Below are 27,506 nucleotides of genomic sequence, written 5' to 3' on the forward strand. Positions count from 1 at the left end.
TATTATATAACATTTACATTATAAATAAATAAAATAGAATAAATTAATAAACAATAATTAATATAATAAAAATATATACGAAAGATTTATTCTATTATCTCTTGTACAATTTCAATAAAAGTTTATTATTATTTTTTAATAAAAATATTTTTTTCAAATTTAAAAAATAAAAATAAATATTTTATAATTTGCAATAATTAATAAAAAAAGCCCATATCAATAATTATGATTATTCCTCTACACCCATCCCAACGAGCCGTCTCTTGAACCCGAAGTACATCACATCTCACACTATATACTAATATTTTATATATCATGTGTTACCTTTCATATACTTGTATGTGCTGATTGGAAAATTCAGTATGATTCGGATAAATCCTCAATCAATAGCCTAAACGCATCCTAACCAAAAGGATAGTAATGGTGACCAACCAGCACAGCACTGCTGATCATACTCTTAATAACTAATTAATGAATGCTAAAGCGAATTGTATGAAGTAAACCAATTCTTCATCTTATGAGTGGCTCTCTCCATTAAATGCAATTTGAACTTTTAAAGTAATAAGACTTCTTTAAACAGGGGAGGAAAGGGAAGAACAAGAAGAAGCATGGCTGAACCAACCAGAAGAGAGATAGATAGATACCTCACCCAACTCACCTCTGCCATGCTCTGCAACTCCTTCCTTTGATTTGATTTGATTAGATTATGCTACATCGGCACAACACGTCGATTGAAAACGGGATAGTAGGTGTCAAGCTCAAGCTGTTCCAAGATCTGTTGGGTTCTCCATAAGTAAGAAGAGTGACCATCGATGACCTCGGTTACGTCAACCTGTTTAGTTCATTCAACATACAACAATGGTGATATATGTGTATATATGTATGGGGGCCAAAGTAAAGTTGCATAAAATGTGGGCAGGCCAAACTTGAACTAATTCAAAAGAGATTTGGTTAGATATAGTCTTTCTGTATGTCTTACATTTTCAATGCCAGGCACATCAACCGGCTGAATCCCCGCCAATCCTGTGCTGAGAAGGCTGTTGAAATAAAATAATATAAATGCACAGGAGGGAGGGAGGGATGAGCATTGTTTGCAAGCAAATATTCCTAATTTACTTCTTTTTATATGTATTGAAGAGTTCATTGAGAGTTTGGGGTGGCATGGCATACCTGGCACGAAATGCAACTCCAAGCGTCCAATCATTTGTAGAATATGCATTCACGTATCTCCCAGATACCACCTATAGAGTATCCATAAAAGCTACTTCAAAGTTCAAACCATGTTTGAGATGCTAGAAGAGATGGGAATCTTAGGTAGTAAGAATGAAACTAAATGATGAGTGAAAAGGATGTATGCCAACCTTTCGAGTGGCTTCCCAATTAGTGTCACGAATTGGTATGGGAGCCCCAAGTAGAACAACTCTTTCCACAAGTCCAGCTGGGAATAAACCAAGGAGGGAGGATAAAAAGTATCACTTTTTGAAGATCGGATAAGGAAAATGAGAAGAACGTGTGCCAAACAGAATCAAGGGAAGAAAACCATAAGTCCAACATTATTTCAATAACCGGAAATATCATCTCATATCTATGGAAAACTGGAGTATGCAACTAGAAAAATTCTCATAGGCATATGATAATATATGATAGCAAGAGAGATTGATTCTCCATTAAATAATAATTACAAATCAAATCCAATTCAATGAACTGGATATTAGAAAGGAATTACATGACGGGGGAAAAGGTAGCGTTTACCATTAGATTCACTTTCAGCCAGAATCTGAAGGCATCTGAAAATCACTCTTGCACCAAGTGAAAAACCTACTAGTGTCACAGGTCTGGAACATTCATGCGCATGTATTGATAGAAGTTAAGAGCAAATCCAACCTTTTAGAAATGGATTCCATAGTGCGTAAAACAGTTCAATTTTATGTAAATAACACACCTGTGTCCTTGCAACCCCTTCAGTAATACTTCAGCAAGAAGTTTACCTGCCTTATCAGATCTATAGAAAATAGCAGCATATACGATTTCAGTAAAAAAAAAAATTGTGGAAGAGAAACACATTATCCGGAAATACACAAATATGGAATATGAAACCACCCAATGTGGCTTCACCATACAAGCATAAATATACACATTTGCAACCAGACAAAATGAGTTACACTGGCCATTATCTTAGATGAAAAGGTAAAACTGTTGCGAAAAATTATTTTCGTTCAATCAGTTTCAACATTGTAAATTTAAGGTTTGTTTAGTTTTTATTTGAATTTTGGTTTAAAGTGTACATTAATGCGATATTTTATAAGAGAAATATTTTATTTTTTATTGAAACCGTGCAAGCTGAATAGTATTTATTTGTGCTTGAAACACAAACCAAACACACCCTTATATTACTATAATATACTTAAGTACACCACCAGCATTTTCATTTGGACATGCATTTCATGGTTGGATAAAATTAAAATGAGGCAAGTTAATTCCTCCTCCCCATAATCCATGGTCAACATTCAGGTAAGAAGGGAAAACCTGTTCACAGCAATAGTCCATTTGGTGTCAATGAATTCAGTAAGAGCAAGTAATGTGGCAGGCCAAGCCAGAGCTGCCATGATAGTTTTTAGTACAGTCATCATGGCACCTTGTTTCATCATTTCCATGGCAATTCCTGCCAATATTAATAATCATGATATTGATGTCACAGAGGGACAGTCCAGGGAAGAAAGATATTAATGCACAATATTCAGCGCTTGAAATTACAAGGAACATAAGGAAAATTTTCTTTACTTGAAGTAAGCCAGTCTTGAATAGCAGTGCTTACAGCAATTAGATGCTTAGACTCCCACTGCAATGCATACCTACAGAGAGAAGACAAACAACAAAACATTTTCAATTTCATTAACATCACACATTAACAATATACTAGATTAGAGGAATATTTACAAACCTATCCCATTAGATGAGATCACAAATATCATAATTGTGGATCAAGTAATCAACAAATTAGTTGTACACAATAAAAGTGATTAAAATTTATCACAAGAATACAACCAACCAGAATGATACTCACTGTTTTTACATTCCAAGATAGAATCTAAATGAAAAAGGTTCAAATGCAATCTTAATAATAACATAATAGTTGAACAAGAAAGTATATACGACAACGAGGCGGTCTACCTTTCCATGTTATTATTATGCCCTTCCCAAGGTTTAATAAAGTCCTCTTCCTCAAAAACAAATCCAGAAATGGAAATTTCAACCCCCAGTCGCTGAAAAAAAAAAAGTTAATAATAATGATTAAAAGGTAAAACTGAAAGCATTCAATTCATGCGTTAGCTACAACAAGTAAAGAAGCATCCAACTAACTACCCAGTCTCATAAAACGGTAAGAGAAAGCATAAACAAATTATATTAAATCTACACCATTTGATATCTTGATATTCCAAATGTTAAAAAAAAAGAAAAAAGAAAACTAACTCCTTGGTTTTGGCTTTCTCCTATAGTTGTGAACTCAAACTCATCAACTTCTCCAATTCTCCTGGCCATTTTGCTCCCAGTGAGTCCAGCTCCTGCAGCTGGTTCAAATAAAAGTCCATGATATTAGATATATAAGCATGAAGTCCAGAAGAAGAAATATGTATAGATACACCCTGAAGTGATCCTACTCAAAAAGAAGTGCCACAGCTCATATGTCATGTACACTATTACATTGATTACCTACCACCAAAGGAAGCGGCAACTGCAACAGAACCTGCAACACTTCCAGCAGCTGTAGCAACAGCAGCAAACCCACTTGCTCCTATGACAGGGATAATAGTTCCTAGTGTAGGTGCTAAAGCACCAAATCCAGCAGCAATAGCCGGAGCAGCTAAACCTGTTCCAAGCATGACTGGTAAATAAATCCAAAACCAATATCGAATATTATGAATGGTAAGCAATTGGTAATCCTCCTGTTAGAAATCACAATGGCCCTCACAGCATTTCTCAGATACACAAAAAACCAAAACAAAAGGGAGAGAGAAAAGACGACAAACCTCCAGTAACTGCCAGCAGGGTCCCTCCCGTTACTGCAGCAGCACCTATGATAGCTCTACGTTTCCACTTGGCCCATGAACCTTTAGACGACTCAGCCTCTTCTTTGACCTCCTCCTCTTTTTGAAGAGCCATTGCTGAATATGCAACCATTGTCTCAATTGCTTCCTACAGAGGGAATGTTTCTTTTAATAAATAAATAAATAAAACAATAGCAATAATGCAAAGAAATCACAAAATATGAGTTCAAAAGCCTATGGCGGATGAATAACGCAAATACATATTAGCATCATCTAATGGTGGAATGAGGAGCTAAGACAATTACACAGGTATAATACATTACCTATACAGTATTCAAATCCTAGAATATAAAAAGGCATCAAACTTGGATTTTTCAACAGAAAGGTAATAAGACATCCGAAAACCTAAGGGTGTGTTTGTTTAGAAGATTTTGAAGGATTTAAACTATTCATTAAATTTTTTCCCTCCAAAAATATCGGATCAAATACCTATTTTTCATTTTTTATATTATACTAAAAATTAATTTTACATTCAAAACATCACATCAACACCTATTTATATCACATCATACTACTATTCAAATTCAAATTTTTTACTATTCAAATCCCAATTCAAAATCCAAACCACCAGACAAACACACTCTAAGAAGCAAGCTTCTGACTACAACTATGAGAGGTATGGGGAAATATGAAAAATATATTTTTAATTAAGGAAAAGTGCCACCACGCATCAGCAATTCTGCTTTGCCTTGGAAATATGGGAAAGATCAGCAAAATGAAGAAAAACAAACACCCCATACTAGCATCAACTATGATCTATCCTTTCCATGCAACAAATTCATTGTAATGAACATCAAGATTCATTAGTACACCACATAAGATATAGAAGCATCCTAAGGCTGCCTTAATTAATTCACTGGATGAGATCCTTATTCTCCAATTTAGGTTAGCCACATGTCAAGTCTATCAGTTTTTTGCCAGTTTCCAAACTACAGTAACCTCACATACACTACTTCATCCTGTTCCTTGAAAAGGTTCATGAATTCATACACAATGAATGCCCTATGACAGTTCATCTAGTTCTAGAGGCATGAAAAGCAACTTGGTATAAAAAGTGTATGTTCCATGATATTTTGTTAATCCCATTATACCATAACGTTATAAGAACTGAGAATTATAAAACTGTAAACATGTCAAATATCCTAAAGAACACTTACTGCTATCAAATCTCCAAAGTGAATATGAAAACACAGGCATTATACGGAAAAAAGGACTTCAACATGTTAGAAAGACAGGAAAATATACCATTTTTATCCACTTCACATCAAACCAGGTTGCTATTAACCTCAATGCCACGCGATGTCTGGCATCATAGCCCTTTCTTCTCCTGGGAGATCTCTCGTTACCATCACCATTATCAGTTAGACAAGCTAAAAGAAGGGCATAAAGAACAGTCACTTTCCTTGGATAACTAAGCATTTCTTCATCAGATACACAGATAGATTGTACAGGGGTTTCCTCAACAATAGAAGTAATAGCGTGCTCTTCATGAGGATTCTGATCGGAAATATTGTTATCTTCAGCTTTTGATTCCGCATTAGTATCAGGGGTCGAAAACTTCTCTCGACACGCATGCTCATAATCACGTTGCTTGTCCCTTTTGGACTCATAATCAGGAGTGGTCTCCATGCTCAATGACATAGCATCTACACCATTTGCTAAAGCACGTTCTGCATCAACAGCTTCTTCTGGTATGTCGCTGCTTTCTGCAGCAAGTAGCCTTAAAAACTGATGAAAGTAAGATGACGTCATTGTAAGCAATCACATGCATTCATGTTGCAATAGATCCTCACCAAGTAAAAAGTAGGATATAATATGTTAAGGTAAGAAATAATGCACCAACTATCCACTATATTACACAAATAGCATAAAACAAATTTCAAAAGCTCCAATCCAACACCCTTGTAAAAGAACCACAAAGGTGTAGAATGATGAGGCTTGGTTGTTTCAATAGCTTCCAAATCATCATGTATGCAGTACCCAGATTATACTGGATAAACATTACATCTCAAGAAAGCAAATCAAACAAAATCAAATCATATTAATTATCTCTTAAATATATCCCAACATCCCCTCAAGCTAGAGTGCACATATCATAAGCTCAAAACTTGTTAAATATACATCTAGTTAAGTCCATCAATCTACTGATTCAATTTATTTGGAAATACAAGGTATCCATGCATATATATATATATATACAGAGAGAGAGAGAGAGATAGGAATTAGGCCCAACGCAGGCATGTACATACATAGATTAAACCAAATGGACTCAGTTTATATACTATCTAATCATCCCCTCAAGCTGGAGCATATAAATTGTATACGCCAAGCTTGTCCCATAGAACTTGATATGAGGAGTCCTAAGAGATTTGGTGAGGATGTCGTCAACCAAACTAATCATTGAAACTGGAAAGAGTTGTAACTAGTATGAATACATCCAAATAGCACTTTCTCCTTGATTAAGTGAATGTGAATCCCTATATAATTTGTAGCTCATGAAATAAGGACTAGATATTATATGCATCACATCTTTATTATTTCAAAATAATTTTTCATCTCAAAGATACCAGCAAGCTTACTTCTAAGAGTAGCTACTTAATCCAAATAAGCTAGCAGGTTGCTATGGTCATATCTCAATACTCAGCTTGAAACACTAGATCCAGAAACAATGTTCTGCTTCTTACAATATAAGATATCCACCAACAAAATGCAATATCAAGATCTAAACCATCAGATGGTGTTCTAGCCTAGTCAGCATTCGCTCAATTTGAGAATGACCATGATTCATATATAATAATATGCAAACAACATCCTAATAAGTAGTACGTGAAGACTTCAGAAAATGCTTACAACACTGATGAAATAAGAAAGGTTAAAACAGTGATACTAGATAATTAAACTTATCAACCAAACTAGTCATCAATAGAAACCAATATCTGCCATAGAACCCCCTTGATATGGAAGAAGTTTAGACTTTGGACTTGATATTCATAGGAGAAACTGAGGCATATTTTTGTTTTGAGATAACAAGGCCATCACATGACAAAGCAACCTTGATGCCAAAAAAATATCTAAGAGATCCCAAATCAGCAACTTGGAGGCACTGGAATACATGTTATTTTAGCTCAAGATCACGTCTGGCAATGACAATGCCATAAATGTAGATGACAATGTGATTAACATACATGACAAGATACAAACATGCACTATCTAGTATTCTTATGAAAGACATAGTGATACAATCCATATCTGATAATTCCAACTCATATATATTAGCCGCACACCGTCCAATCTAAGGACAAGAAGACTGTTTTTAAATCATATGATGAATGACAGCTTATGTACAAGGCCAGACTCTCCCTAAGCAACAAATGTAGGTGGTTGCCCCATATAGATTTTTTCACAAAGGTCACTACAAAGGAGCATTTTTAATGTCTAATTAGTGAAGTGACCACCTCACATAACAGATAAGAGACAGAAAAACAGAGGTATGGAGGCATTTGGACCACCGGAGACAAAATGTGTTTATGCAGTCATGACCATAAATTTGAGTAGAGTCGCTAGAAACCAAACAAGCCCCAAACTAATTAAGTTTACCAAGCGGGCTAACTTTAAATACAGAAATCAAATTATAGAAAACCATAGATTTACCCTCGAGTTGACATGACTAACCCCAAGTGCAATTTGCATCCTAGGCAGTCATTTCAACCAACATCACCTATCTATACCCAGCATGGGAAAGAGCCTTAAAGCGGACTTAGGTAGACAGAAAAAACATGCCATAGACACGAGCAGAAAACACAGGAGACCAACAATTGTACTCGAGAAATTATAAAAAAGGAAGAAGTTATTATGGGTGAAACATATACCTTTCTAAATTCGAACAAGCAAGAGGATCAAGGAACGCTGAAGGAGGTGGGACGAGTCAAGAGAGTCCAGGAAAAGATCATAACCAAGGAAAAACAAGGACAGCGATGCTAAACATGAAGAGAAGAAGTAAACTAGAAAGAGGGGAGAAATAGAGAAAGAAACAGAATAGGTAGGACATCAGATATAGAAGGAGAAAAGGAAGGAGAAGAGGCAGGATAAAAATATAGGATACAACAAAAACGACACCATCAATATCAACACTGAATAGGTGAATAGCAATAGTAGCCTTTTTGAACATGTGAATATTAGAAAAACATGTATTTTAAGAGCACGAAGGACTTCGTTGTTCAACCAAAGAGAGTAATTATGGACAGAACATCAACCCAAAAACACAAGTCAACAAATACAAGGGATTATTAAAAAACAAACATTGCTGAGGAATAGAGATAAGGTCTATGACTTATAAGAAAGAGAAATTGTCTACAAAATCTAAACAATAATAATAAAATAAAATAAAAGTGGCAACTGACAAGTTATGATCAGGAGCCCAAATCTCATAAACTAAAGCAAAAGGCACATATCCAGCTATGGACATGGAGTTGCTTGGGAAACAAGATTAGAGATTGTTACCAAGCTGACATGACTCAACACTCTTAAGGACGACAATGATGACAAATGGGAATCCATAGTTTTCAACATAAGACAGCCTGGGGAAACTTAGATACATTACTGGCATTGACATTTTACAATCCAAGATTGAAAGCAAAGAAGTGAACTCCTACTATCAGTGTTAGGCTTTTCCAAAGTAGTCAATTAGGGAATGCTCTTGTTTGGACTGGAAAACAACAGATGTATCATACAAACGAATCATGTTAATTAGATAAGGAGTTTGGAATAATCCGAAGCATGTAGCCATTCTGCGCAGATTATATTCCCAGTTTATAATTTATAATACCATAAAGTATGGAATCCCAAATCCACTCAAAAATATTATTGCCAACTAGTTTATTGAGTCCACATTTGTCATAACCCATCTTCCAAAAATCTGCTCCACTTTTGTTTTCAACCACCTGGTGTTCTCTGACTAATCCAGCTTCAGCCAACACAAGCAAATAAGTCACTGCATACACTAGCAATTGGCCCAAGAAGTGGGACTATTTTGGGACTATTTATAAATGCTTCTACTCATAAATATTTAACGTGCAACATTCTACCACAGGAAACTCCCCTGAAGCACTACGATGATCTTAAAAGAGAAAAATCATACCACCAAACTCTTTGAGCAGATATTATATGAGAAAACAAAACTTAAGTATACAAACAGAATAAACTTACAGCTCCCACATGATGCTTGGCAGGTGAATATGCCACCGTTTCCTCCAGCCCTTCCCATGCTCTGCTATCAATTTCTAAAAACCTAGCAAGGAACAACAGAACAGAACAGAACTCATCCCTAAATTCAAACACTTGCAGCAACAGCAGCAGCGTACACAAATTTGGAACAATTAATTATACTTGAAGATGGGTCGAAGAAGGCCGGAGGACTGGTGGGCCCATAGCTGGGGGTCACCGGAAACAGAGTCGGAACTGCTGCTTGTGCTGACGCGCTCCTCCGACAGGCCGTCCTCGCCCTCTTCGTCTTCAGTGGGAAACCCCAAAGGGCGTGTCTGGTGGATCTGCGCCTGGTGCAGAGCCAACGCGAACAGTGCCCCGGCGGCGTACTTCTGCGCCGCCGTCAACGTCGACGTTGGTGACGACATCCTTTTATTTACTCCAGCAACTTATTCCTCTCTCAGTTCAATTCAGCATAAAAATGAGCCCACCAATTCGTTGTAAACTTTACGATGACTTCAGTGGAAAAAACACAAAAAGAACAAGAACCATCAGAGGGATCGACCATCAGGAATTGAAGTATATTATTGCGTTAGGGGGTACGGTATCACTGACGTAATTCATCCAAAACCCTGTGAATTGTGAGATTAATCAGTTCAATAAATACAGGGAAGGATTGTCTGAAGATGATCGTCGGTTTGTGTTCTTTCGCACACGGGAAGGAGCTGTTCGACGTCGCAACGCAGGATGTAATGTTTGACTTCCAAACGGGTCCAAATCCCTATTTGCCAGCAACCACAATAGATGCATTTTCCATGGCCTCACAGTCTGACACATGGCATTTTCCATCTGCTTCGAAAATATTGTTAATGCAATGGCCTAACATCCAGGTAAGAAATCGGCTAGGTGTCGGAAGGAATTTCTTGTTTTTTACTTCTTCCTCAAACATTCAAGATCCACCACTCTCAAGCGGCAATTTTTGGGGACGAATCGTGAAAAAATTAGTGCATTTTCATAAATTGTTCAAGCAGACGAAACATATTTTGTGTGAATTCCATTTTGATTTGAAATTTTATTTTTGATTTGGATTTCGTTTTTTATTATTCTCTTTGTCCTATAAAATTAAATCATTTAAATTTGAAATTAAAAAAATTGAATATTTTATTAAAACAAATGATAAAAGTAAAATAATAATTGAGGTATTTTTAAAATATAATTAAAAATTAAAAAAAATAAAAAAAAATAATGTAATAAAAGTAGTGACAATGTTATAAATAAGTGTTGAAAAGGAAATAATTAGTAATAAATAAAAATTAAAAAAATGAGAATAAATTTGACAAACAAATAGAGTATTTAATTTGAACGATGTTGATATAAATTATTACAATTTAAATTGGCGCAAAACATTGATGTTCATCATTTTTCAATTTCAATATAACTTAAGTGATGGCAAAAAATTTCCTGTTATTGTAAAATTTGGTATGCATTTTGAAAATTATCAGTATTATTTATTCTTTATTTCTTGCGATCAATACAATTTTTTATTATTTTTATAGTTTTCAAGGAAACTTTTATGTCATAGAAATATCTTTATAATCTTTTTATTTTCATAAGTACATGGTAGAATATCGGGGCCATCTCGGACTTTTTTTAGGGCCCTGAGCAAAAAAAATGATAGATCCTATGAATAATTTTTTTTTCAAAATATTATCAACGAACAATATAGTAATAAATTTTACAAAAATAAAAATTATATTAATCATATATATAATAAATGAAATATATGTGTCTCGTAAGGACGACGGACTGGCGTGGAAGTGAACTATGGAAACCTAGTTTGTGATACATATTTTAACTATTATAAAACTTTACAATATTTTGACTATTATAAAGTTAATAACTCAATAATAATAACTACAGATTTTAAAGGCGATTAATATAAAATTAGAAAAAATAAAATTGTTAGAGTTTATTAAAATTAGAATTAGATTGGGTAATTGTAAACTGATAAAATTTAAATTAAATTTTAATATATCTAATAATAATTATTAGTATTATAAATATTTACAAATTTTAAAGGCGAGAAAGATGAAATTTTAGAAAAAATTCTAGTTAGAATTTAATTTTAGAATTAAAATTAAATTAGGTAATTGTTGAAACATTTTGGGATAAAGTTTAAAATAAATTTTAATATATTTAATAATAGTTAAAATTAAAAATATAGCCTCTCTTAAAGTAGAGCCCTGAGCAATTGCCTTGCTCAGGTTGCTAAGAACCTGACCCTATAGAATGTTGGATCCACCATCTTACATGTTGTGTTCTCAAAATTTGGTTTGTTTCTACACCTTTGTCTTTATTGATAGATAAAAGAACAATCTAACAAATATGTGACATAATCTATATATATAAAAGAGATCGGTGTGGGTTCATTCCACCAAATCTTTTTTATCAATTTTTTTGATTTTTTTTTTAATATTTTGGTTTTTTTAATAAAATAAAAATGTATTAAATTCTATTAAATATATCATAATTAATAAAATTATAAGTAATACATTTTTAAATATAATAAAATAATTGATTTAGTTTTATCATTAAAGTAAATTATAATTTTGTCTATTTATATTCCTAATTAAGGGTATTGAAAATGTAATAATTTTGTAATGTAATTTTTATTATTTTTATAATTAAAATAATTATATTTGTTGAGATATTATAGATATTCAAATTTAGATTTAATAGATTTATATTTAGATTTGGTCTTATCCATAGATTATATTACGTAGATTTGAGTCTATCGAGTCGGTTTTGTATTGCCTATATATAGTCTACTAACCCGTGTTTCTCCGGGTACACTCAATCTGGGATGTACCCGGAGGTTTTCCAATTTTGAAAATTTTTCTATACTTTCTAGCCATTTTTTTTTTTTCCGATTTTGATTGTCTTAGAGTCCTAATTTTTTCTACTATTGAAGTCATCTTTGCACATGTGTCTACGATTCTGCAATCAGTCTGCTGCATTTCTCCAGAGTTATATTTCTGATTGCGATGAGAGTCATCTTGTTTTCAACTCCGATGAAGTTATTTCGTTTTTTGCTCTGGTAGAGTCATGTTGTTTTCGACTTTGGTGGAGAGTCATGTCGTTTTCGGTTCCGATAGAGTCATGTCGTTTTTTGCTCCGGTGGAATCATATCGTTTTTTGCTCCGGTGGTGTCATCTCGTTTCCGGCTCCAGTGGAGTCATGTCGTTTTCGGTCATCTCGTTTTCCACTCCAGTGGAGTCACGTCGTTTTCGGCTCCGGTGGAGTCATCTCGTTTTCGGCTCCGGTGGAGTCATCTCGTTTTCGGCTCCGGTGGAGAGTCACCGTTTTCGGTCATCTCGTTTTCGGCTTCGATGAAGAGTTATCGTCTTCGGCTCCGGTGAAGAGTCAACTGTTATTTTTATTTGCGGTTTTTTTTGTCTATATTCAACTTTCTTATAAACTCAAGTTGGTTTCTATTGTACCACTTGAGGTTGAGATGGGATGTTGAGATATTTTAGATATTCGGTTTTAGATTTAGTAGATTTATATTTGAATTTGGTCTTATCCATAGATTATATTAAGTAGATTTGGGTATATCGAGTAGGTTTTGTATTGCCTATATATAACCCCTTATTTTGATGATTAATAAGAAAATCTCATTATTTTTTCCCAAACTTTCTAACAATATTGATAATCAATAAAATTAAAACTATAGTAATTATATTTTGTAATCTTAATATATATATATATAAACGTCAATAAGTTTCATAATTCTATAGTTTTTTTTTTAATTCTTAAAAAAAATTAAAATTAATGTAGTATTTTCTTAATTTTTATTTATACCCGTAATTAATGGATAATGAATTATATTAAATATAGTTATAATTGATATAATTAATGAAATTATAATTAACAAATATATTTATTAAAAGCTAAATATTATTATCTATATATATATATAAAAGATCGATGTGAAGTCCACTCCTCCATATCTATTTTGTCAATTTTTTGATTTTTTTAATATTTTGATTTTTTCAATAAAATAAAAATGTATTAAATCCTATATCATAATTAATAAAATTATAATTAATATATTTTTATAGATAATAAAATAATTGATTTAATTTTATAATTAAAGTAAATTATAATTTTGTCTATTTATTTCTTTAAGGTATTGAAAATATAATAATTTTGGAATGTAATTTTTATTAATGACGAATTTAATGATAACCTCGTTTGAATGTCTATAAAAGACCATCTCTTCGCCCCTCATTTCAATTACACATTAATCTCTCATCCTCTCCATTTTTCTCATTTTTCAGTAATATTTTTTCAATAACGTTTCTTTCCCTTAGCCACCCAATATGGTTTTTTTTTTCCACATTTTAATCATCGAAGTTTCAAAATATTGGGGTACCACCTAATGCGAAGATGATGTGTCGCTTTAATGTATAATTTACGTATTTTATTTTGTTTTTATTTTGTACTAGGTAATACGTATATTAGTTTATATTTAATAATAAAATTAAAATAAAAAATTGATTTTTTTTTTATTTATAATAGTAATTATATATAGTGATGGTCGATTACCGATTGTTTTGCGGTATTGATTGACCAGACACGCAAGATCATCTCCTCACCCCATTTCAAATACACTTCAACTTCATTTCTTCTATATTTTTCTTATTTTTTTGAAAATATTTTACCGGTGAGTTTCTGGTCAATCTTTTAGCCCTTAACCACCGAATACAGTTTTTTTCCCTCATTTTAGTTCATTGGGTATTATACCTAATCCAAAGATCATATAATATATCAAAATATAATTTACTTACAATATTTTATTTTAGTATTGTTTTGTACTTTCTATAAATAATTTAATATAACTTTTTTTTGTATTATAAATATTTCCTTGTTATTTATTTTTCAAATAATTTCTATTTAATAATAATATTAAAATAAAATTTATTTATTTTTATTTATAATAAATATATTATATTATCATATTTTCATATTTAAATTAAAATTTTTTGATTTATTTTAAATAAAAAATATTGATGATTTAATGAAATTTTTAGAATTTTATTAAAAATAATTTGTGTATATACAAGTTTTCAGTAAATCTATGCTATTTTATTATTTTTAATATTTTTATTAAAATAAATTTATATTAAATATCCATAATTAATATACCATAATTAACATACTTAACAAAACTATAACTAACATAATCAATAAATAATTTATATATATAAGTTGATAAAATTATTAAAAATATGATACTATAATGTATATATAGAATACTTATTATTCATTTTAAAATTAAATAATTAATTTAAATTTAAATTTAAAAAGTAAATTCGTTATTATACATTTCTTATCCTATATCCTATCATATATATATAATTATATATATAACTATAGCAAAGGGTGTGGCCTCCAACTTTTTAATTCCTTCAACTTTTTTTTGGGGGGTTTTTAATTTTTTAATAGAATTTTTTCAAAACATATATAGATATAATTTTTAGGTACTCAATTACAGTTTTTTTTTTTTTAAAAAATAATGAAATAATAGAGTAGTTTCTTAATTGAATTTTTTAATTCAGTTTGTGTATCATACTTTGCAAAAATATACATATTTTTTCAACAATTGAGCAAAATCAAAATAATCAAAATATGGCGATTAGTCTCAGGCGTTGGATTTAAAAAATGTGTGTTGAAAATCTGATAGTTATATATATATATAAGATATGATAGGATATAGAATTACATAACTACTGATTACATAAATTCTAATTTTTTATTCTTAAGAGAAAATTATAAATGTGCTCTGTTAATAAAAATTTAACGAAGGCATACAAAAGAAAATTATAAAAACATTTGATGTATAAAACAATAAAATATCAAAAAGGCCGCGCAAGTGTTTCCCACTAGTTTAATATATAATTGCTTGAATAATTGACGTTTCGAAGATGAATTGAAGTAAATGCTTCAATAGTAGCTGTGCTATACAAAGTATACCCATCAATCCCAACTCTTTTCTATATCAATATACCATTAATAATGCAAGATGTAATGAACTGGATGAGCCCCAAACAAGCACACATACAAGAAATGAATAGGATGTAATGAACTGGATGAGCCCCAAACAAGCAAATATACAAGAAATGAAACAACCAAACAAGAAGAAATTTTTATACTGTAAGCTTTAAGTTACAATACCATTTGTTAAAGCTTTGTTACATATGGCCACATACGACTAAGTTTATCAAATATATCATCAATAAAAAAGTGGGCCTTTCTCGAAGAGGCAACAACAATCTAACTAGAGAGTCATCCAAGAAATTGATCGATCCAAGAAGCTTTAGCATAATTTGTAAAACACAATCTTACTCCAAAGAAGGCATTGTGTGGCCTACGAGTGGCCATCAATCTCATTCCTTAATGTTTAGAGAGCTGGGGATAACGATTTGAATCCTTGCAAGATTGTAGTACAATTTGCTAATAAATTTATAAGAATTCCAAAAGGAGTTATACTTGATGCATTGATTTATTTTTCCCACAAATTTTATAATAATGAAAATAAGCAAAAACCAAGAGATTCCGATTATCCTCGCCAAACAACCCCTTAAATGAAAAGCATAATATGTCGCATGCCAATATAAATATAAAATCCGCAAGCAAGCTCAGACATTTACAATAATGAATGATTACATAGAGCTTACGAGCGAAACCTGAGCCTGTTGGCACTCAGACAGCCATGTATCGATATGCTGTACCATCTGCTGCCTTACTTTATTAACTGCATCCGGGAATGTGCAGTTCTCAGCATTACCTGAAACAATATACCCATGGATGGATGGTTGGATGGCCTACTCTACTTTACAATAGTGGTGGATGATTTTTTTCATATAAATACATACCTTGTAGAACCAAGGGAGACTGGGGGCATCCGCGCATGTCAGTTCCATGGCCACAGTTGTGGCAGCTGACGAGGTATGACGGCACTGAAAATTCAAGAAACACACAGATGGATGGATGTATCTGATGATACCATTATTGAAAGAATATATTATGGATCATTACAACGTTCACCCATATCAACCAAGCTTAGGCATATATAAATAAGTGCTGCGCATAAATGTTTGGACTCACTTTCAGGTGAAGAAGTCTGTTTCGATGCATGTCGCCATGGGTCCTGCGATCCATTCGTGAATACTATTTTTGAACCTGCCCAATTATTTCAACAAAGAAAACAAGTCATCGTGGGATATTCCATGCCACAAATATGATTAAAAATACTTAGGCATACTGAAAAAACACACAAGGGTATATATATATATATATATATAACTCGAAGTTTATGCATCAATTTAACAAACAGAATAGTGAATCAAGCAATAAAATTTAAACCAGGCATTGTGTGCATTTATATTAAGATACAAATGATGATGGAGATGTACAATTTTACCTGAAAAATACAGGTCATTTTATTCTTGTGCGTGTGTGTGACAATTAAACTAACTTTGATATCTTTAGTAACTTAATGTAAGGGCCATGTTATACCATGTAGCTTATCGACATAATGATTTATAAACAATTCAAAGGGTGAGACCATAACAGATACTTAGAATGTGAAATTCAAATTCACAGCCAAATAGAAAGAGGAGCATCTGAATGATATATATACCAGCAATTTCTCTGCCACCATAGTATAAATTGGTTCCAGAAACATCAGGAGAGAGCTCCTTTCCAAAGACATTTTTGCAGAGGTCCAAATGGTATCTGCCATTGACCAGTACACAAATTAATTTATCAATTTGTGCTGTTAGTCTCACCAACTCCAAACATAAGATGAAAATGAAAGTCAGAAAAAGGGTGAAAACTGAGAAATGACCAGATGTATCAATCTATGTATTTATCCACATATATATATATACAGAGAGAGGGTGAGAGAGAGGAAAGAGACTTAGTATCAATTTTTGATGAGCGGATACTATCATTTGATGGTGCAACTTGAAAATATGCAACTTCAGTGCAGACTTGAAACCACCACAGGCGGTCAGAGGAGCCATTAGTTAATTCAGTCTTTTTCAAATGCTCTTGGTCATAGGTTTCCACATCGGCGTAATTCTCTTTTATATAAGCAGCATATGTCACCTGATTTTGAGAATGTCAGCATACGAAAAATAGAGGGAAAATTATGCATACAGAAGGTAAAAATAACATACTATAAGTATTAAGCATTTCTAAAATTGTCCATACAATGTCAATTGAAAGGTTCTGTTTAGATATGTTTTGGAGTTTTGGAGAATTTTGGGAATAGTAAAAAATTAATAAAAAATAGGCATTCGATAATGTTGAGTGTAATATTTTGCATAAAAAATATGTTTTGAAGTAATATTTAAATAATTATTAGGTAGTTGATGTGATTTTATTTTTTTTATATATAAAACATATTGTTGAAAATAGTATTAAATGTGATTGAAAACATATAAATAGAACCCTAGGTTATTCTGAAGTTTTAGGGTGGAAATTTTACCTCTATTGATTGAATGAACCAGAAATTTCTTTCTAATTCATTAAGCTTAGTATTGAACAATAGTGCGACATAACAGTCAGCTAAAGTGAGGAAATCTAAGTAGTGAGGAAAGGGAAATTTACACAAGCTTGTGACCTTAAATGGTGCTAAGGCTCCGCTCACACAAGGAAATTGCATGCATTACAAGAAAGCCAAAAAAGCTTATCATATAATACAGAACGCCATATGAGATTTGCTGTTAACATGATAAATATAGGCCAGCACCACCCCTAAGTTCACATGGATGATGGATGCAAGCCTGGATTCATCTACATGGATAACGACAAGAACCTCTCGAAAATATCACACAAAAGTGCCAAACAGAGAGATGGTTATCTCTAATATAGGCAATCATGCCATGGCCAATAGCAATTTGTCTATCCACACACAGACTAGATAACAAAATCAGTTAAACACTGATCTCTACATTTAATATATGGCTATGATTAAGAAAAGTTAAGTCCAAAGCTTGTTAAAAAGAAAAAAATATATGGCTAGGATCTAAACCAGACACATACATGCATATTATATGAGATTTTCTGGTTTGTGCACTCGTGCACCATTGCACAAGTGCTTAAGCCATGAATGAGCCAGCAAGAATGCACGTGACAAAGTATTCGGCATGCACATATTCACTTATGTGAACATTGCTTGCAACCATAAATGGCATAATGCAATTCAAATAGACAACTAGAGGGTACCAAATCTTATTCCCATTAAAAGGGACCATACAATCATTTATAAACTGTCACAGGTTTTTCGCTGCAGTTATTTATTTTTTTACCCCCAAGCCATGTCAGATTACAATATGATGAAATACAGCTTTTCATGACTTGCATATCAAGTTAGAAAAAATGGGGAAAAACATATTATATTTTCTTATAAAATGCTTACCACCAAATCTTTTCCTGCTTTCTTTGCCTCAATAAGAGGGTTGCACAATCTATCCGGATTTCCATATTGAAACTGAAAAGTGACAAAGCATGCAGTAAGTGATCTAATAAACTAAAATTCCGTCTATAAAAAGGGTTTTATAAGGACATACTGCTGTAACTGCAGCATCAGCTAGATAATACAGGAAATCACCATCATTTTTTAGCTGCAAGCAAGAGAATCATAATAAAGTCCAGCATATGATGTCAGTTCCCACGCAAAAGGAAATACACGGAAAATAACTGATGTAACAAAACCTCACATTTAGAATAAGAGCAGTTTAAATTTTATATACATTACTAATCAACAAGCTGGTGAATATGACAAATCTTACAAAACTCTCTTCAGGAAAAATGAAATGTAGCCATGCATATAATTGAAATATTTTTTTGTATAGCTGGTTGAGACCAAAAACTGTATGTAGCATGAAGAATGAAACAACGTAGACATCAATTATTTCTACATCTCATATTGTACTTACCTGAGATGCACCAAATAATTTCTTCAAAGCTTTCTCATCAGATACAAGTCTCTGGTCAACAAGATGAGTAATTTCTTGGAGAGCAGCTTTACATTCTGGACCAGCGGATTCACCTATCTGCTCAGGAACTCAAGCTAAGATACTTAGACTAACAGAAATCACAAAAATCGAGAACACACAAGAAAGATTTGCGACAGTTCCATGGAAAAAAAAAGCTTAATAACTTAATAATTAATACATATACAAAACATAAAGGGAAAACCATCAATAAGTTATTTGCATTCCCAAATTACTTAACAAGAGATTAAATTTGATATGACCTTAATTAATACATTATTTATTACAGTACTGACCAACATAATGTTGACCTTTTCAGAAAATTAAAATATCCAGAAGGTTTATAGTTATGAATATTCTTCTTTGAATATTTTCTATGTTTTCTTTTTTTTTTTTTTTTTCTCCTATGTATTCTAAATACTTAGTTTTGCATTCTTGGTTCTTGCTTTACACATTTTATCTTTTGCTAGAAGATGAACAGTTAAGTCACCTGCTTATCAAATTCTGTGAAGTTGTAAATAGCTTGTACAACTCCAGAACTTGCCAGACTACCACAAGTAAGGTGCGGAAACTTTAGACGGAACCATGCACTAAGAGCTCCTGCATATGAAATACCGAAGAAAAACCAAGGATTCTCAACATTTGATCTGTTGAACTTCTCATTTAAGGAATCCTGTGTAAAAGAAACAGACATAAAATATAAATTCATGAAGCTCTTGCACAATATACAAAAATAGTTAATAGAATGTTAACACAGCAACAGTTTGTAGGAGAATTAAATGAAAAATATAAATAAAAGAAATTTATAAAGGAAGATGCCAACTTTGACCTTTTCCCAAAAACCCTAGCATCAAGATTTAATTTTCACATTGACAGTCATATAATTCAAAGACAGAGAGTAGAACTAAAAATACAGTAGTAGCATCATTTAGTATTGATTGGAAGTAGTAGTATGCAACAGTTTCATCAGTCTTATGCTTATGGTTCCAGGTAAAAGTTTTAATTCAAATAAGCTGTGACATGCCTGATAATGCTCTCTGAAAACAGCCAAATCAAAAAGTGCTTGTTTGGATGAAAGATATCTCAGATTCTCTGTAGCCAATGATTTAAAAGGAGAACTCTTTCCATAGTAACGATGCTCGAGTGTAACCACTGCTGCTCCAAACTTCTTGGCTAAAACCTGTCAACTTTCAGGCTTTAGAAATATTTTAACAATTAAGACATGTATACCATGGCAGCATATATCAATACTATTACACTCAATTCTCTTTTTTACTTTCACCTGTTCCATTAATCTGTAAGCATGTACTTTATTTAATAAAGGGGATTGGAAAGTTGTTGGCCCACCAACAATGCAGAAAATAGAAGCCTATTATACTTGACCATAAGAAATCTTCATAGACACACTCCTGCAGGTTCCCATCATAAATTATTATACTTCAATCTTATTTGACTAATTAATAGACGAAAAAAAAAAAGGTGATCCCCCAAATGATTCCCAGCATAAGTTACATAACATGTTGAAGACCATGTATGTGTAACACATGCACATGCATACCATGGTCATAAGCGTATTCCTTTAAATCTTGATCAGCTAGGATCAGTTCTCTCTCATTGAGTCTTGCCACAAGTTACATTATATTTTAATTACAAACTATGCATGCACAAACAAATGCATGCTAAGGTTATAAACATACACTTCTTCAAAGTCCATTTAGGTTCTATTGACATAAAAATGACGTCTCTTTCCTCCATTTACTTTCTTACTTAGTCTCCACAAACCACAAATAGCACAATATACATCAAGCTTTTCTAGCAGTCTATAAATTGATAACTTACACTAATATAGTCATTTGGAATCCCACTGCAAGCAGATTCTCCACATATCTTAAGAAATACAGGTCCATCAGGAGCACGAAAATCATCAAGATATTCATAATACCGCTGCTGAAATTGCCTTTGGTCCTGGAACAAAAGAAACACATTATGCAGATTATATGGAATGAAGTTTTAAGAAAAAACATTAAATGATAAAGAATATACTTAGTTGTGCTTCAATATTTATCACATTAAATCGAGATTCATTAAAGACTCTTTCATAATGTATAATCCAGCAGATACAACTACCAGAAAACACCAAAATGCACAGTTTCCCATCAATCTCAAGGAAAGAAATTATATACCAGACCTGAATTTACATAATATTACATCTTTCAGGTTAATTTAATCCTTACTATAGTTGAAAATGAATCGAGCAACTTGAACTTGGAAAGTTCCGAACTCAAGCTCTAGTTAACCACAGTAGCTTTACTTGCCAAGAAACTGGGTAAGAATTGAATGTTGGAAATGCTTGTTAAGAATAAAGTATCAAGTAGGTAAACATTAATGAATTTTTACAGTCTAAAATTAAAATATATCAAAGTCTTCATAATCTAATTAATAAATATACATTCTGAAATAAATAAACTAAATATGTGACAAACAAAACTATTCAGCCTAATGTTATCACATAACTTCACATACTCGCTATTTGTACTCATTAGTGAGTGTTATGTCACGTGAGTTACTCGCCAGTCAACAAATTTTTCTCAGGCAAGTTCCTCTTCAGGCAAGCCTCAGATTAGCCGGTTCGAAGATATTCAGTTTAGAGATTAAGGCAAGTCTAGTGTCGCATTGCCGCTCGTTCGCTCCGTTGTTGAGGCGAGCTAGTTTCCATCCAAACCGAGGGAGTTCCTTGTAGCAAACTCCTACTGTGTAGAGCCAGACTAATCCATTTGCATTCCAACGAGCTTTAGACGGCAACTCTAATCACTCTTACTTGCTACAGATGATGAGGATTCAGCCACTTCTATGCAGATTCAAACACTTCTACTAGATCCCAATACAAGGAAAATGATTATTTATTATCATCTCAGTAAAGATTCATTCCTATCCATATCTTTTTATATCCCTATTCCTACACCTGAAAGTATCCTCTATTCCCGTGGCTTTTTCCAAGTGGCATAAATCATTGTGTCATTTTATTTTTCTTACATCAAATTGCATTCTTCATCAGTTCTTGAACATATTTCATACCAACGCATCAAATTCAGCATATTCAATAATTCTAATTCCAACAGCTCTACAAAATTGTTCTATTACAAAAACTAGGAGAGTTGTGTGTTTAGTAATGTTTTGGATGTTTTTTCATTTTTTTATATTAGATTTTTTTTTTTTTACTTTTTTTACAGAAAAATAGGTGTCAAAACTTGGATGTGAAATTTTGCCTGTGAAAAATAAAAATATATTTTGACTTGGATTAAATAGAGCGAAAATGGGGGAATGGGGATGAAAATACAAGTGGACACGCCCTTAACAATGGTAAAGACTCATTGAATCGCAAAATTCAAAATTGGTTAACTGTTCAATCGAGTAAATGTAAATTCAAAATTCGAATGCCACAAAAAGTATTGCCAATTCCCAACTCTCAACACAAGCACCGTGCTTCCAAAAACAACACGGATATCTGTAACAGTTTAACAATATTGGACTCACATAAGGAGAGAAGTGATCGAGTGTCTGATTGATCCAGTGCTCCTCTGTGGTCAAATAATTCCCGCTACCGGACTCCAGCTGCCGCAGTAACCGCGGGACCGATGCATCAATCAATTCAACCATTACTAACAGGTAAAATACGATTAATACCAACTTCGTCATAGGTGCGGGGAACTCCATAAGTTCGCTGTAGAGGTTTCGTAGGAGCGAACAGCGAGCCTCCTATCCTATGGTTCTACGGTTTCGTTATTCATCCCGAGTCTTCTCAGTAAATAAGGAAAGTCCGCGAACCAGTGACGCTGTTACGTCACTTTTCAATTATTTTCACCGTATCATTTACATTTGTCCACGGAAATATACATTATCAGACATATGTTTCCTAATTTATTACTCCTTTCCCTTCCGGATATCATATCACGCTTTTTGTCCGTCCCATGTTATTTTTACATACTTTAATTTTATTTTAAATTTTTAAATTTTATTTTTTTTAATAGACACAGTATCCGGGACAGATGGAGTATTTTTTAATGTTATATTTATTTACATATTTTATATACTACTATAAACAAGATTCGGATGTCTTTGGTTTGTGAGTATGAAATTTTTAATAAGTAAAAAAGTTTAAATTTTAATAATTATTTGATGAAATATAAAAATATATATTTATATAATATTTTAAATATAAAATAATTTTTTAATATAATATAAAAATAAAAAGTAATTATTTAATTTGATATTTTTTAAAAAATAAATAAATAATAAAAAATTATGAAAAAATCCAAAAAAGAGATAAATATGGGGTCGGATAGTAAAGATAAAGTATTTGTTAGGATTATTAAACACAATCAAAACACACACAAGCACACAAGAGAAGACGCATCTTATCCAAACCTTAAAGTTTATCATTTCATTCCAAATAATTTATTTATAAGTTAAGGAGTATTATACAATTATGTCTTAACTTCTATTGTCTTTTATCAATGTCAGCATAATTTATGTTAATTTAAGTTTCCAGCATGTGCTATCCAATTTTCTAAAGATTTTAAATAAAAATTCATCAAATCAGCAGTTTAGACTCGAAGCCATGCAACGGCTCCAACGCCGAAGCCATTTTCTAATCCAACGACGGACATGCTCTTTGGAGTGCTATCGGGAATCACATCGTTTGATCTTTAAGCGCATCATATTCAAAAAGGCTCGGAGTCCCTTTCGAAAAATCTGAATTGGATCCCTACGAAAAAAAAATGGTTCCAACAATTGGCACGCCCAGTGAGACCAAAGTCGGATATTACGAGTGGCGATTTCAAGGCTTACATGGGATTCATTTGTACTGCTTAAAGAAAACTACGAATTTGGCGCAGAACATCCTATCCTTCGGACCTCTTGGCCGGGGCAAGCAAGACCATGCTGGAGCCTGCAGGCTACTGGAGTTGTAGCCTACAGGCCGCTGGAGGCTTGGAGAGCTGTATAACGACCAAATGAGCCTATAAAATAAATTAAACTCTGATTTCCCCTTGAAAATTCAAAGAAACCATTCGTACTTATAACTCAAGTTGTATACGAGATCGATCTTCCAAAGAACAAGGTATTTTTCAAATAAGTCAATTCATTTGCCGAGCCTCTACTAGGAGCAAGTGAATTTTCAACATTTAGCACGATTCCGCCGGGACAATTCAGCGGACAATCTATGTGGAATGCGCTGACACTGCCATGAGGAAATTCCAGTTCATATATGGCTAATCCTTAATGGATGAGGACCATCCAAACGTGGGGACAAGGAGGGCAAGCCACATAGATGCAACTCTTAACCTTCCATCAGCAGGCAACTGCGAGTGCAGCCACTAACCCTAAATTAGCATGAGGCCAAACCATAGATGTTGATGTCCTTGCATATTGCATCAGGAGGACATTTTCACAAAACAAAAGGTTTAAAATAAACCTAGTACTACTTTGTGCGCAAAAAATTCAACTTCATACTAAAAGAAATTGCCAGGTAAGGCTCCAGAAGCCATGGAAACTCCAAACAACAAGGAGTCTACAGGTTACACTCCAGAGGCTATGGCGGCTCTAAACAAAAAGAAGTTTGCAGGAAGAGACCTTGGCAGCTTCAAACCAAGAGGCTTCCGAGGAAGCAGAGCCTCCGCCAACTAATGCAGCTCAGACAAAGAGGGACAAAGGCCCTAGCAGACTAAGATTTTCTTTTTTTTTTGTAAATTTAGTATTACAAAAACAAAAAAAATTATTTACATAATATATAAAAAATTAAAAAATTCTGTTTTTTCAATAACAAAAATAATAATTTTAATTTGCCCTATAAGAATACAATATATAATACTAATAGTTTGCAAAAAATATATATTGCAATTCATAAAAAAATAAAAAATAAAAAATCATTATTTAGAATAGCAGGTCCGCAGACTCTAAATGAAAGCGAGATCACTGCATAATGACATAAAAAAATAAAAATAAAAATAAATTTACATCAATCTATTGTCATTGAACTGATTATTCTCACAAAGCAATATTGAAAAATTCAACAAAATGTTTAGAAATTAATAACAGAGCTTTTATGGTTCACACGTACACAAGAAATGCGAAATCGCTCAAAGTTTCTGGAACCACTAAAGTTGTTTACAGAAGCTCATCAAATTAGTATTATATCACAAATTTCTTCTCTCTATATAAAAATTAGGCAAAGCATCAAGAAATTATGTTAGAACAAGAAGAAAAAAAATTATTTTACTTACCAATGCAACAAAAGACTCTCAAAGAGAGAAAAATCAAATAAATCAGCAAATATTTTAAGGGTGTGTTTGTCTGCGGGTTTGAATTTTGAGTTGGGATTTGAATAGTAAAAATTTTAAATTTGAATAGTTGTACGATGTGATATAAATAGGTGTTGATGTGATGTTTTGAATATAAAATTGATTTTTAGTATAATATAAAAAATGAAAAATAGGTGTTTGATTTGATATTTTTGGGGAGAAAAAATTGGATGAATAGTAAGATTTTGCACAAATCTTACAAACGAACACACCCTAAGAAAATTTAAGAAAATAAATCAGCAAATTAGCATTTCTATTTATGAAATCAAAATTTAAAGTTTCAACACTTCAACACAGATGACATATAATGATAGTGAATAATTATAATTTTTTTCTTAAGTATTGTTAAACACATGTTATCATGTCATTAGCAATAGCAAACATGAGACATATCCAATCATTTCTGCTTATAAGCTGTAACAAAGTCCTTTATGTCCGGATGGATATCTTTAAGAAAGTTACTGATATCAAAGTTGTAAAATAAAAACAATCACCTCCAAACCTATTTAAATATTAAAAAAATATGGGTAAACTATTTTTTTAGTCTCGTAACTGGACCTCCTTATTATTTTAGTCCCATAAGTAGAGTCTGTCGCAAACTAGTCCCATAAGTGAAAATTTTTTGCTGTTTTAGTCCTCCGGCGCCGGAGACGCTCGCGTGGCTCGCCGGAGGTGACGTGTCCGCCAGGTCCTGGCGCTGACCTGGCGGACACGTGGATTTTTATTTATTTTTTATTTTTTAAATTTTTTTTTTAAAACTTATTTTAAATTTATTTATATATTTTTAATTTTTTAATTTGATTTTATTTTTAAAAAAATTAAAAAAAATAAATCCACGTGTCTGCCAGGTGTCGGTGACATGGCGGGACACCTGGCGGACACGTCACCTCCGGCAAGCCACGCGGGCGTCTCCGGCGCCGGAGGACTAAAACAACGAAAATTTTTCACTTATGGGACTAGTTTGCGACAGGCTCCACTTACGGGACTAAAATGATAAAGGGGTCCAGTTACGGGACTAAAAAAAACAGTTTACCCAAAAAATATATATATGTGCATGCCAAAATTATTGTTTTTCAGATATAAAGAAAAATTTTCAATTAATTCAACTTAAAGATCTTAACCGAAAAAGACAACATATAATAAAACACATAATCTATCGTAAAAATCATAGACAAAGATATATCAAATATTTTCAATTTTATGAAACAACTTATAAACACCAAAAGGAACTAAGAAAACACAGCTGGAATCCTAAAAAAATACATCCTGCAATAACAATATCATACTAAAAAATTTATATGTTCAAATAATAAATTTGTATAAAAAAATTCAAAAAATATTATAAATTTAAAATATAATGCATTCACTTTCAAATGCGAGAAATATTTTTATTGAAAAAAGATATTGTGATGAATAATATAAAGAAAATATACTTAATAATAAAATTAACTTTTTTTTTCCAGTTGTATTTATATCGAAGTCAATCTCCTCCGTAAATGAGTGTCTCGATAGATTCTTCATTCAACCTTGAACGATATTCATCTATAATTCTACATCCAACACCTTTTTAGATAGTTTTTAGTTTATTGAACAGCTTTTAGTCAAACAACTAATTTAGGTGTTTGGTGAATTAGCTTTTTGGACTAAAAAAACTAATTTCTGAAAAGGTAATTTACTCAACGTTTTACAATAGCTTTTTCACTTTAAATATTTTTATTCTTTATTTGCCTTTGAAAATTTATTATGCATTTTTACGCAAATAAATATATTTT

The 27,506-nt window shown here is 32.4% G+C and overlaps 2 protein-coding genes across 5 annotated transcripts; both read right to left on the reverse strand.

The window, feature by feature from the left end:
- Nucleotides 1–446: 446 nt before the first annotated feature.
- On the reverse strand, nucleotides 447–10,080 carry LOC127248544 (uncharacterized). 3 transcript variants are annotated; one of them, XM_051270928.1, is made up of 16 exons: nucleotides 9,924–10,080; nucleotides 9,492–9,824; nucleotides 9,312–9,393; nucleotides 5,352–5,834; nucleotides 4,029–4,194; nucleotides 3,716–3,868; nucleotides 3,472–3,569; nucleotides 3,172–3,263; nucleotides 2,782–2,852; nucleotides 2,527–2,662; nucleotides 1,943–2,002; nucleotides 1,753–1,835; nucleotides 1,362–1,438; nucleotides 1,171–1,241; nucleotides 980–1,037; nucleotides 447–832 (listed from the first exon to the last, which is right to left on the reverse strand). In XM_051270928.1, exons 2-16 carry the CDS (start codon nucleotides 9,734–9,736, stop codon nucleotides 710–712), a joined length of 1,998 nt encoding a protein of 665 aa, XP_051126885.1. In that variant the 5' UTR covers nucleotides 9,737–9,824; nucleotides 9,924–10,080; the 3' UTR covers nucleotides 447–709. The 3 variants fall into 3 exon arrangements, with proteins under 3 accessions (XP_051126885.1, XP_051126884.1, XP_051126886.1); XM_051270927.1 differs by having other exon boundaries at nucleotides 9,492–10,080; XM_051270929.1 differs by lacking the exon at nucleotides 9,924–10,080 and having other exon boundaries at nucleotides 5,352–5,826; nucleotides 9,492–9,531.
- Nucleotides 10,081–15,491: 5,411 nt separating this feature from the next.
- On the reverse strand, nucleotides 15,492–23,209 carry LOC127248670 (probable serine protease EDA2). Of its 2 annotated transcripts, none has more exons than XM_051271131.1 (13): nucleotides 22,910–23,209; nucleotides 21,215–21,340; nucleotides 20,400–20,555; nucleotides 19,866–20,048; nucleotides 19,319–19,435; nucleotides 18,950–19,003; nucleotides 18,799–18,870; nucleotides 17,293–17,483; nucleotides 17,014–17,108; nucleotides 16,479–16,553; nucleotides 16,247–16,330; nucleotides 16,058–16,158; nucleotides 15,492–15,800 (listed from the first exon to the last, which is right to left on the reverse strand). In XM_051271131.1, exons 1-13 carry the CDS (start codon nucleotides 23,087–23,089, stop codon nucleotides 15,765–15,767), a joined length of 1,470 nt encoding a protein of 489 aa, XP_051127088.1. In that variant the 5' UTR covers nucleotides 23,090–23,209; the 3' UTR covers nucleotides 15,492–15,764. The 2 variants fall into 2 exon arrangements, with proteins under 2 accessions (XP_051127088.1, XP_051127087.1); XM_051271130.1 differs by having other exon boundaries at nucleotides 16,049–16,158.
- Nucleotides 23,210–27,506: the final 4,297 nt, after the last annotated feature.

This window comes from Andrographis paniculata, unplaced genomic scaffold (genome assembly GCF_009805555.1).
Source record: "Andrographis paniculata isolate CXL003 unplaced genomic scaffold, ASM980555v1 Contig34END, whole genome shotgun sequence".
NCBI lineage: Eukaryota > Viridiplantae > Streptophyta > Magnoliopsida > Lamiales > Acanthaceae > Andrographis > Andrographis paniculata.